Source organism: Camelina sativa, chromosome 20 (genome assembly GCF_000633955.1).
Source record: "Camelina sativa cultivar DH55 chromosome 20, Cs, whole genome shotgun sequence".
NCBI classification, from domain to species: Eukaryota; Viridiplantae; Streptophyta; class Magnoliopsida; order Brassicales; family Brassicaceae; genus Camelina; species Camelina sativa.
The window spans coordinates 6,260,659-6,271,527 of NC_025704.1; the positions used below are offsets into that span (position 1 = coordinate 6,260,659).

General features: G+C 41.2%; 3 protein-coding genes across 3 annotated transcripts; 1 reads left to right on the forward strand and 2 right to left on the reverse strand.

Moving 5' to 3' along the window:
* Positions 426 to 2,021, reverse strand: LOC104769625. The gene is made up of 3 exons (XM_010493883.2): positions 1,629 to 2,021; positions 1,315 to 1,536; positions 426 to 1,229 (listed from the first exon to the last, which is right to left on the reverse strand). Exons 1-3 carry the CDS (start codon positions 1,956 to 1,958, stop codon positions 567 to 569), a joined length of 1,215 nt encoding a protein of 404 aa, XP_010492185.1. The 5' UTR covers positions 1,959 to 2,021; the 3' UTR covers positions 426 to 566.
* LOC104769627 (probable alpha-mannosidase At5g13980) lies at positions 2,246 to 8,344 on the forward strand. The gene is made up of 29 exons (XM_010493884.1): positions 2,246 to 2,696; positions 2,791 to 2,874; positions 3,038 to 3,126; positions 3,215 to 3,389; positions 3,470 to 3,589; positions 3,685 to 3,771; positions 3,852 to 3,923; positions 3,999 to 4,112; positions 4,254 to 4,354; positions 4,428 to 4,521; positions 4,598 to 4,765; positions 4,854 to 4,928; positions 5,060 to 5,125; positions 5,224 to 5,280; positions 5,352 to 5,571; positions 5,646 to 5,785; positions 5,868 to 5,948; positions 6,059 to 6,118; positions 6,203 to 6,274; positions 6,445 to 6,492; positions 6,579 to 6,698; positions 6,783 to 6,848; positions 6,974 to 7,086; positions 7,167 to 7,251; positions 7,349 to 7,459; positions 7,546 to 7,641; positions 7,736 to 7,783; positions 7,854 to 7,922; positions 7,988 to 8,344. Exons 1-29 carry the CDS (start codon positions 2,496 to 2,498, stop codon positions 8,228 to 8,230), a joined length of 3,075 nt encoding a protein of 1,024 aa, XP_010492186.1. The 5' UTR covers positions 2,246 to 2,495; the 3' UTR covers positions 8,231 to 8,344.
* Positions 8,492 to 10,863, reverse strand: LOC104769628 (exocyst complex component EXO70B1-like). The gene is made up of 2 exons (XM_010493885.2): positions 9,284 to 10,863; positions 8,492 to 8,777 (listed from the first exon to the last, which is right to left on the reverse strand). Exons 1-2 carry the CDS (start codon positions 10,697 to 10,699, stop codon positions 8,586 to 8,588), a joined length of 1,608 nt encoding a protein of 535 aa, XP_010492187.1. The 5' UTR covers positions 10,700 to 10,863; the 3' UTR covers positions 8,492 to 8,585.

A 10,869-nucleotide genomic window follows, 5' to 3' on the forward strand; every position in this document is an offset into this window, starting at 1 on the left:
CAATTGTAGGAGCTGACTTACGACTATGGATATACTCTTGATAGCGTTCATGGGCCGGATGGGAATGTGAAGAAGCTCACTTGCTACTGTGGAGCGCTGAATTGTAGAAAACGCCTTTACTAAGAAGGCTATTGATAACCTAATTTTTTGGTCACTCTATTTTGGGGAGTACATAGATAGTAACCATCTCCCAAGTGGAAGAACCCTTACCATCTTATTTGAGGGTCTTTAGCAGCGTACAATTAGTGCTGCCTTTTTGGGCATTGTTAGTGTCCTGAACCCTTTTAATGCCAGTGGCATCTTAATTATCGGGTCAACAATATTATATATCTAACTAGTTGAGTTTTTCTCAGTACTTCATTTTCTTATATCCTTGATACTTAAAGATATGCTGCGACTTTGGGTCAAGATAGATACAGGCGATATAAATTGGTATTGTTCCACAACATATCATATTATCCAAGCAAATTTGATTTCTTTATCATCCAATACCAATTAAAATGCCACATTCAAGAAATATGAAGAAAACGTAACAAATGTCAGCAAGGTAAATGTGATGATGACCTTCAATCCTCTGGATCTTCCTTGGCTCTGGCTCGATACTGTCGGCCAGGTCTTCTAGTGACATGTGGAGCTGTTTCTGGTTCATCTTCTTCCATAGCAGAAATGGTACAGTCTTCTATGGTATCAACAGCTATTGCTACTCTTTTCCCCTCACAATCCTTGTCTATATTTTCTACTTTATTTTCAGCCACTGGTTTCTTCTTTGGTACATAAGCCACTGATCTTGGAAGCTCTAACATAGGTTCTACCACAGGCTCATCTCTGCTCCTAATCATGTTGAGAAAATCCATGTAAGCCTTCCGGTTAGATTCTTCATCAACCTCCCCTGAATCAAATGTATATCGAGTGTACTTTGATGGGTTCCGCATATAATCTGGGATCCCAGTCGGATAATCTACCTCTACTATAGGTTCATTAGGAGAACTTGTCTCCATCACAGAGTCTTTATCACCACCTTCAGTCGAGTTGTCATCTTTGATATCAGAACTAAACCTAACACGCTTCTGCAACTTAGAATCAATAGCCTGGTTTTCTTTCCTCTTCAATATCGGTTTCAGCCCACTCTCATCTGAAGAGCAGCCACCATTTGTTGTCTCTACGTTATCTTCTGACACCACCAGAGCTTTCTCGTTCTCCATCGACATGGTCTGATTATCCTGAAGTTCCTGCAAAAGAGTTCATCTTCTCTTAGCAAACAAGCCTCTAGTGATTACAATCAACAGAGAGGGGAAAGAGTAAAGAAGAAAGTACCTCAGAGACATGTAAAGAATTCAACTTGTTAACAGCTTCAGCGTCTTCTTTAAGCCTAAGCTTAGCTGCCATAAGATTTGCACGAGGGTCCTTCTCTCTTTCTTTGAAAGAAGCTGGAAGCTCCACCCACTCGTCTGCTTCAGTCTCATAGTCATTCACATCCTTCATGAAACCGTACTCTTTCTCCCCTAATGCAACTTTGTCATTGTCATCTTCCTCTTCCTGAAATTATAATACAAATCCTAAACTTAGCCTCAGAGATACTGAAAACAACTACTAATAGCGCAGTTCAATCTAAAGAGATAAATACATACCTCCATATCAAGAGTAGAGTCCATCCCGATAGAGTTTTTGATCTCCCACTCCTCATCGTTGAAATCATTCGGCTTCTGCAATCCACTAGACTGTCCTTCTTCTTCCCCATCGATTGACAAATCCGCCGGTTCGTTCTCCTGCTGCCTTTGTATATCCGGTGAGCTGCTCGAGGGTTCAGAAACTATTTCCTTTTCTCCGCTCCGTTCGTTGTTATCGATCTCGTCTTCCGCTAGACACCAGAGAGAACTCACAGGCGCTGAAGACGCGGATGATGATGATGCAAGAGATCCAAAAACCTTGTCGATCCTCACTCTGAAACTTTCATCCATTGCACAAACGAAGTTGGTGACGACGATTGCCAAAAAAAAAAAAGATTGAGGGATTTTATTCGGTGGCGGGATATATATGCTCTTGTAGCCAAACACAACCGACCTTTTTCTAAGCATCGTATTGAGCCAGAATGGAGTCCAGTTAACAATATTGGGCTTATTAAAAAGGTTTGGCCCATTTAACATAAAACTCACCGTACTCTCCACCATCATCTCCAATAAAGTTACACGCGTCAGCGTGCTTAATCAATCATAAAGCAAGTGCAGGCTGCAGAATAATTTCGATTTCATTCATCACTTTTGTCTGATTGTATGATTTCGTATGTTGTTGGAGCGTAACGTCAGTTCTAAGGTTTTGTGTGTGGATAAGGGTCACTTATACTAAAGTAAGCAATGAATTATTAAAGAAGAAAAAAAAAGGACAACGTTTTCGGAAATAAAGTTGAGAGTTTTGAGAGTTGAAAAAGGGCAAATCTTTCTTCTTCCTCTTCACTCCCAGTTGAGTTGACTAAAAACACAGTTCGTGAGTTCGAGACAATGGATCTTGCAAAGTTTCTATGTTGGGTTGTTTTGCTTCTGGGAATCTCACTTGTTGAATCCAAGTACATGGTTTACAATACTTCACATACCATTGTTCCTGGAAAACTTAATGTCCATGTGGTTCCTCATTCCCACGATGATGTTGGTTGGCTCAAGACTGTTGACCAGTACTATGTTGGCTCTAACAACTCTATTCAGGTCTTGCCCTCTTTTATGCTTTTCTTGTATCTGTTTATTTTGGATCGGATTTTTGTTTTGTTACTTAGTTTTTGTTTTTTTTTTTGTCTCCTAGGTGGCTTGTGTTCAAAATGTGCTGGATTCACTTGTTCCTGCGCTGCTCGCTGATAAGAATCGTAAATTCATTTACGTTGAACAGGTAAATTTGGTTTCTTTTTCGTAATTGGTTTGTGGAAGTTGGTAAGCTTTTTGTTGACTAGCCCTGTATATGAAAGATTTAGTTAATAGTATCCTCGTTGTTTGTAAGTTAGGTGTGACCAATCTTTCGAGTTGAATGACGGTTAGTTTTCTGGTGAATGCAGGCGTTTTTTCAGCGATGGTGGAATGAACAAAGTGAGACAATTAAGCGTATTGTGAAAGATCTAATACGCTCATGCCAACTAGAGCTCATGTATTGGTTTCTTTTTCAGTGTGTTTTATTGATATCACACTTGTCTCCTTGTTTCATTTTGTTGAGTAGTAATTGAAATTTTCTGCAGAAATGGTGGTATGTGTATGCATGATGAAGCAGCACCACATTATATAGACATGATTGATCAAACAACCCTCGGGCATCGTTTCATTATCAGAGAGTTCAATGTGACTCCAAGAATCGGTTGGCAGATTGATCCTTTTGGACATTCTGCAGTTCAGGCTTACTTGCTAGGTGCAGAAGTAAGCTCCTCTTTGGGGATTCATATTTAGTTTTATGCATATTTTTGGATACAGAGGTGTGAAGATATTGATTTATGCAGGTTGGCTTCGACTCAGTCTTTTTTGGTCGGATAGATTACCAAGATAGGGAGAAGCGTAAGAAGGAGAAGAGTCTTGAAGTTATATGGCGAGGCTCTAAGAGTCTCGGTTCTTCTTCACAGGTAAAACACAAATCGAAAAATTGCATTGTAGTTCATATTATAATATGGATTTCACTGGATCTTCATTTTCTTTTGCTTGATTTGACTTGATACAGATTTTTGCTGGTGCTTTCCCTAAGAACTACGAACCTCCACCTGGTGGTTTCTACTATGAAATCAACGATGATTCCCCCGTTGTTCAAGTATTTTCCTTGACAATTGATTACACTTTCTGTTGTATTTATTCTATTCCTATGTAAGTTGTGCCTCTTAATCCGTGAAGGATGATCCTGACCTGTTTGATTACAATGTTCAAGAACGAGTGAATGCCTTTGTAGCTGCAGCTCTGGATCAGGTAAATTTGTAGCATCTTCCCTTTTTGGTGTAATTTTCTGTTACATGTTTGTGACATTTGTCTTGGTATCTGCAGGCCAACATTACTCGAACAGATCACATTATGTTTACCATGGGAACAGATTTCAGGTACCAGTATGCACACACTTGGTTTCGACAAATGGACAAACTTATACATTATGTTAACCTTGTAAGTCATCAAAGATCTATATAGCTTATTATGTTCATCTTTATGTCTCAGATATTTGTCTGTGTGGATTTATTATAGTAAGCTAGATGATTAGAGAACCAAAGTACATATCTCTAATTCGTGGACCCTGAATTATTTTAGGATGGGCGTGTCAATGCTTTCTACTCTACCCCTTCCATATATACAGATGCAAAACACGCGGCAAATGAGGCTTGGCCCCTGAAAACAGAGGACTATTTCCCGTGAGTTGGGTCTTAATTTTTTTTTACTCCATCCAGGTCTTGCTTAAATATTAAACCAATCTCTTTACTTCAGTTATGCAGATCGTATAAATGCTTACTGGACTGGATATTTTACAAGTAGGCCAGCACTTAAGCGTTACGTCAGAGTGATGAGTGCCTACTACTTGGTAATTCTTCTTCCGAGTTTAAAATGATACACTTGAATTTGTCTTTTTTATTCATGTGTATAACTTGAGAGTTTAGGCAGCAAGGCAACTTGAGTTTTTCAAAGGGAGGAGTGAGAAGGGTCCGACGACAGATTCGTTAGCCGATGCACTAGCAATTGCTCAACATCATGACGCTGTTTCTGGTACATCGAAACAGCATGTGGCTGATGATTATGCAAAAAGACTAGCAATAGGCTATGTGGAGGTAGAGTGCCAACTTCCCCTGTGAATTGTGGTTCTCTAGTGGCATGTTTGCTCTATCTGTACGTCAGTAAGATCTGTTGACCTTGCAGGCTGAGAGTGTGGTTGCTACTTCTCTTGCTCATCTGACTAAAGCAGATCCCACCCTGAATCCAACCTTCCAACAGGCAAATAATCTCCTAGCTTATATGTATTTTCTCAGAAGAATTCAATCAATATTATGAAGGCTTACATGACATCCGTTTCATAAAAGTACCCCACCCTTTTCTCCTAGTAACAGTTTGGCCTTCCTTTTCAGTGTTTGTTACTGAACATAAGTTACTGTCCCTCAAGCGAAATCAATTTCTCTGATGGGAAAAGTTTGGTAAGCAAATATTATTATAACTCGGGATTTTCATCCGATCTATAATACTCTCTGTTCTTCCATCCTGTAACTTATACAGTTCTCTTTCCTCTCTGTAGATCGTATTGGCTTATAACCCACTAGGATGGAAGCGAGTGGACATTGTCCGGCTTCCTGTAAGTCAATCAAGTTCTTGTTTTTAAAATCACTATTATGTATTAACAAGTACATGACGGATCTTTTATAGGTTGTGGGCGGAGACGTTGCGGTACATGACTCTGAGGGACACGAAGTAGAGTCTCAACTCGTTCCGTTTACTGATGAATATATGGCCTTAAGGAACTATCATGTAGAGGCATACTTAGGCCAAAGCCCTACACAGGTCCCAAAGTATTGGATTGTGTTTTCAGTTACTGTGCCTCCTCTTGGCTTCACTACTTACACTATCTCCACTGCTAAGAAAACAGGTATAATACAGACATATCTATTTGATCTAGTGGAACAAGCTTCTAACCTTGATCACTTTTTGTTTCAAATTTAGGTGGATATATTAGCAAATCATATGTCTCCAATTTACAAAAAGGCGAGCAATCAACATTTGATGTTGGTCATGGGCATCTCAAGCTTACTTTTTCCACTGATCAAGGGACAGAAATCAATTATGTTAACAGCAGAACCTCGGTATGCCATTATTTTTTGAACACTACCTGGCAGTGATCCTTAAAGATGCTGATAAATCTCCTGGTTTTTTTGTGTGGTAAAGATGACAGAACCAGTCAAACAGACATATAGCTACTACTCTGCATACAATGCAACAAATGACAAAGAACCTCCTACACCTCAGGTAAGAGGAGATGTTTTTTCTCTTGTTTCGACACTTACCTTACAATAGCTAAGGTTCAGTACACGTATTCTAAGTTCCCCTGGTCTTCTTGTCTGGTTTGCAACCACTAGAACTCGGGTGCGTATGTTTTCCGTCCAAATGGCACATTCCCCATCAAACCGGAAGGACAGGTTTGTACTCCCTTCTGAAAGTATTGATCTTCCATACGAATCATAAAAAAGAAATTCAATCTTAACCACTGGCTCAACTTTCAGGTTCCTTTGACTGTTATACGTGGGCCGCTGGTGGATGAGGTACATCAACAAATAAATCCATGGATATCTCAGGTACCTACGTTTTCAGTGTGTTCTCTTTTCCCACTAGATTGTTTGCATCTACAGACTCTTGGAATCTACCTTAAGTTTAAACTGTGCCGTGGCTTCTTAAAACTCTATTTGAACCTGTAGAAGTGCAGATTGTAGATTATTATACTGTCTGACCTTGTAATTGTCTGCAGATCAATAGAGTGTACAAGGGCAAGGAGCACGTGGAAGTTGAATTTATTGTGAGGCTGATACCATAACTAATCCAATACCGCTTTTCATGTCTTACATTCCATTATTGAGGCTTTAGGGTTATTTGGATATTTAGGTTGGTAATATACCGATTGACGATGGGACTGGCAAAGAAGTCGTAACTCAGATCTCAAGTTCCCTGAAAAGCAATAAAACTTTCTACACAGATTCAAGTGGACGTGATTATATCAAAAGGGTATGATGTCCATTTTATCTTCTTTTGTGCGTGTGTTCTGTTCTAGTTTCTGTTCAAGACTAAACTGAAAAACTTGTTCTGCAGATCCGTGATTATAGATCAGACTGGAAACTAGAAGTCAACCAACCTGTTGCAGGAAATTATTACCCGGTATGTGAGTAACTGACATTGATCGAATAGGGAAATTGGCTGGTAGTTTACAGATCCCTGCAAATGATCGTCGATTGAGTTTGGCCAAATCAGTTGGGTAACAATTCAATATATATCTTGCTCAGATAAATCATGGAATTTACTTGCAAGACAGTAAGAAGGAATTCTCGGTGATGGTGGACAGAGCCTTCGGAGGGTCGAGCATAGTGGACGGACAAGTTGAACTTATGCTTCATAGGTATTAAACATAATCAATATCTTAATCTACATGCTCCGTCTCTCTCTCTGCGTCTAATCAAACAATTACCTTAATTACAGGAGACTGCTCCTCGATGACTCTAGAGGTGTAGCAGAAAATCTAAACGAGACAGTGTGTGTTCAAGACAAGTGTACTGGACTAACTGTAAGCACTGATAATATAAACTAGGTTCAAGGGTAAATTATGAACTTCAGTAATACTCTGTTTCTAGTAATCTAAGGTACTCTAACAATTATTACAGATCCAAGGAAAATATTACTATAGAATCGATCCATATGGAGAAGGTGCAAAATGGCGACGGACATTTGGACAAGAGATCTACTCACCACTCCTCTTGGCCTTTGCTCAACAGGTGAAAGCAAGAGTATAATGGAAAATCAGGATGTTACTCTCTAGCTGTCCCAAATTATTTATTCAATGAATGTTAAAATATTTCAGGATGATGGGAAGCCGATGAGTTTTGGTGCAGCATCATTCTCTGGAATTGATCCATCCTATAGTTTGCCTGACAATGTGGCACTTCTGACTCTGCAGGTGCCTCTTTCGCAGACTCAAAAGTTATAGATAGTTTAGATGAGCTGAGTTGATAACTTGTTGTTCACGATTGGTTTGGTTGAGATGATTTCAGGAACTGGATGATGGGAACGTGCTTCTGCGTCTAGCTCATCTTTATGAGGTATATTATATATAACCATTCTTTGTGTGGGTTTGGTAGTAGAATGAAGCATATGATATTGTGTAATTAGGTGGGGGAGGACAAGGAACTTTCCGGAGTGGCAAGCGTGGAACTGAAGAAGCTTTTCCCTGGAAAAAAGGTAGAAGCGTTTTTAGAAAGATAGCGATTTTGAGACGGAACCTGATATAAAAATGTGTGTTGCAGATAGGGAAAGTGACAGAGATGAGCTTATCAGCAAACCAAGAAAGAAGCGCCATGGAGAAGAAGAGGTTGGTGTGGAAAGTAGAAGGTGAAGGATCTTATGGGGAAGAGAAGAAGGCGAAGAGAGGGAGGGAAATCGATCCAAGAAAGCTGGAGATGGAGCTTTACCCGATGGAGATTAGGACAGTGTTGATACACTTGGAACTTCCATCTTCTCATTCTCGCATAAACAGATTCGATGCCTAAATAAGGTGTGTGGAAGTTTTGAGGATAGATTCTCTTATCTCCTTCCTCTTGTGTTTTCTTTCCAGACGCTGGTTAACTTAATAAAAATAAAAGGTGAGTGAGTCTTGCATCGAATTCAGATAACTAACCATTATGCTATCAACAAAGATAAACTGATCTTTTATTGATAAATGCTGGAACTGGTTATAATTAACATTTACACATGGCACGGAGCCACGATCCTTTGTTTGAATTCGTAGAAATATGGGTCATCCAAGTTGTGGCAATCAGACAAAAACAGTTGAAGAAGACATGGAAAAATTTGGGAATTAAGAAAAAGTGTTGTTGCAAAAGAAAGAAGAAAAAAAGAAAGAAGCTACGTTCTTCGCTTGGCGGTGGCAGTGGAAGAAGAGGAGGTGTTGCCTTCAAAGAGCTGGTCGATGAGATCCTCGATGTCCTCAGGCTGATACTTGATATACTTCTCGGTCTGGCGACCAGGATCCAAGTACTGACTAAACCTGGCCATGAAGGCTCTGTAGGCAGGTATCATGACTGCAGTTATGGAGACCCTCAGCTCGCTCTGCAGCTGCTCGTCGTNGTTAACTTAATAAAAATAAAAGGTGAGTGAGTCTTGCATCGAATTCAGATAACTAACCATTATGCTATCAACAAAGATAAACTGATCTTTTATTGATAAATGCTGGAACTGGTTATAATTAACATTTACACATGGCACGGAGCCACGATCCTTTGTTTGAATTCGTAGAAATATGGGTCATCCAAGTTGTGGCAATCAGACAAAAACAGTTGAAGAAGACATGGAAAAATTTGGGAATTAAGAAAAAGTGTTGTTGCAAAAGAAAGAAGAAAAAAAGAAAGAAGCTACGTTCTTCGCTTGGCGGTGGCAGTGGAAGAAGAGGAGGTGTTGCCTTCAAAGAGCTGGTCGATGAGATCCTCGATGTCCTCAGGCTGATACTTGATATACTTCTCGGTCTGGCGACCAGGATCCAAGTACTGTCCAAACCTGGCCATGAAGGCTCTGTAGGCAGGTATCATGACTGCAGTTATGGAGACCCTCAGCTCGCTCTGCAGCTGCTCGTCGTTAACTACCCAAGTGGTCTGCGTCTTGTGTATCTCGTCAAAGGTTGCGTTGAAGCTCTTGAATCTCTCCTTGAGGTTGGGCTTGACTATCTTGCCGTTGTGCATGAGCCCCTCGTGCCCTAAGAACCCTAGCAGCTTCCCCCACGTCTCCCTCTGGTAGTTTTTGTGATAGTTCCTTAGCTCTGACGACCTCCTCCTGCACCATGTGTCACCCATCACCTCGTGTATCTCTGCTGCTCCTTTGATCTTCTGCACTATGTATCTCCCGTTGTTCATCATGAAGATGCAGCTCAGTGGTATGTCTTTGTACTGTTTTGACTTTGTCTCCAGGTTCCCGTCTAGTAGCTCCATTATCCTCATCAGCTGGCTTGCGAAGGCCGAGTTCCCGCTCTTTACAGGTTCCTCCTCCTCTTGCTCCATCTTTGAGTGACTCTTAAACACTTGTTCCAACGTGTCTTTGTACTCGCACGAGTACTTGAGGTAGTTCATGGTGTACCTCGTCAGTGGATGCACTGCGCCTCCTGGCACTGGAGTCTTACTTGAATCCGATTTGATGGAATGCTCCAAATCCGAAAATATATGAATCGCAGTCTCTCCAAGGCGGGAACGAGCACTGGTCACCTCGTTCCTCAGCTCGCCCCGCAGCTCCTCTGGAAACAACGCCTCCATGGATGGAAAACTGTCCCGCAGAGTCTCGTAGATGTCAAGGATCTTGAAGAGCTTTTCAGTGGAGCGCCTTGTCATGGCCACGGCCTCTGCAAAACCCAAGAACTGGATGGCCAGACCGTGTGTGACGATACAGAATAAGCTCCCCTCGTCCCCTGGGAAGATCCTCTCTGCAAGTTTGAGCTCTCCAGGGAAGAAGAGAGAAGAGCAGTCCTTGAAAGTTTTGTTCCATATAGGGATCTCTCTCTCAAGCGTGTCCCAGCTCATCTTCTGCACCTCGTCGATGCTAACTTTCTCAAACTCACAATCTTGTTTCAAAGTTCGCATCAAAATGTTTCTTCTTCCAACCAAGTAAACCTCTCTGCATTCCCATCCATACCCTCCTCCTTTCATCTTCTCCGCTATTTTTCTCAGCACCACAACCACATCATCCGGGTAACCAGGGTATTCAATTTCCTGATCACCGGATTCCGGAACCGGCATTTGGTCGTTATCTTGTGAGACCACCGCATCGTTCTGGTGGTCTTGCTGATCCGCAGTGCTCTTCCTCTGGCTGTTGCTGTCATCAGCAACAACCGCAGACTCTTTGATTACTGATTCTTGTAAAATGATGCGGAACTCGTCTTCCAAGAAAGCCATTGCACGTTGCTGAATAGATCCCGCATGGTTGATCAAGGGCTCGTGATGGTCCAGACAGGACTTGGTGTTGAGCAAAAGCCCCATTAGCTTTGAGACACGATCCACTGCCTCCAAAAGAGAAGAAACCTCTTCGGGATCATGGTACCACACAGTCTTAGGCTCACCAGTGTCATATTTGGAGAGTTTTTCCTCAAAAAGATCCAAGAACTTACCAACAAACTGTGGGATCTGAAAATAACCTTCCTCTCCTTTCT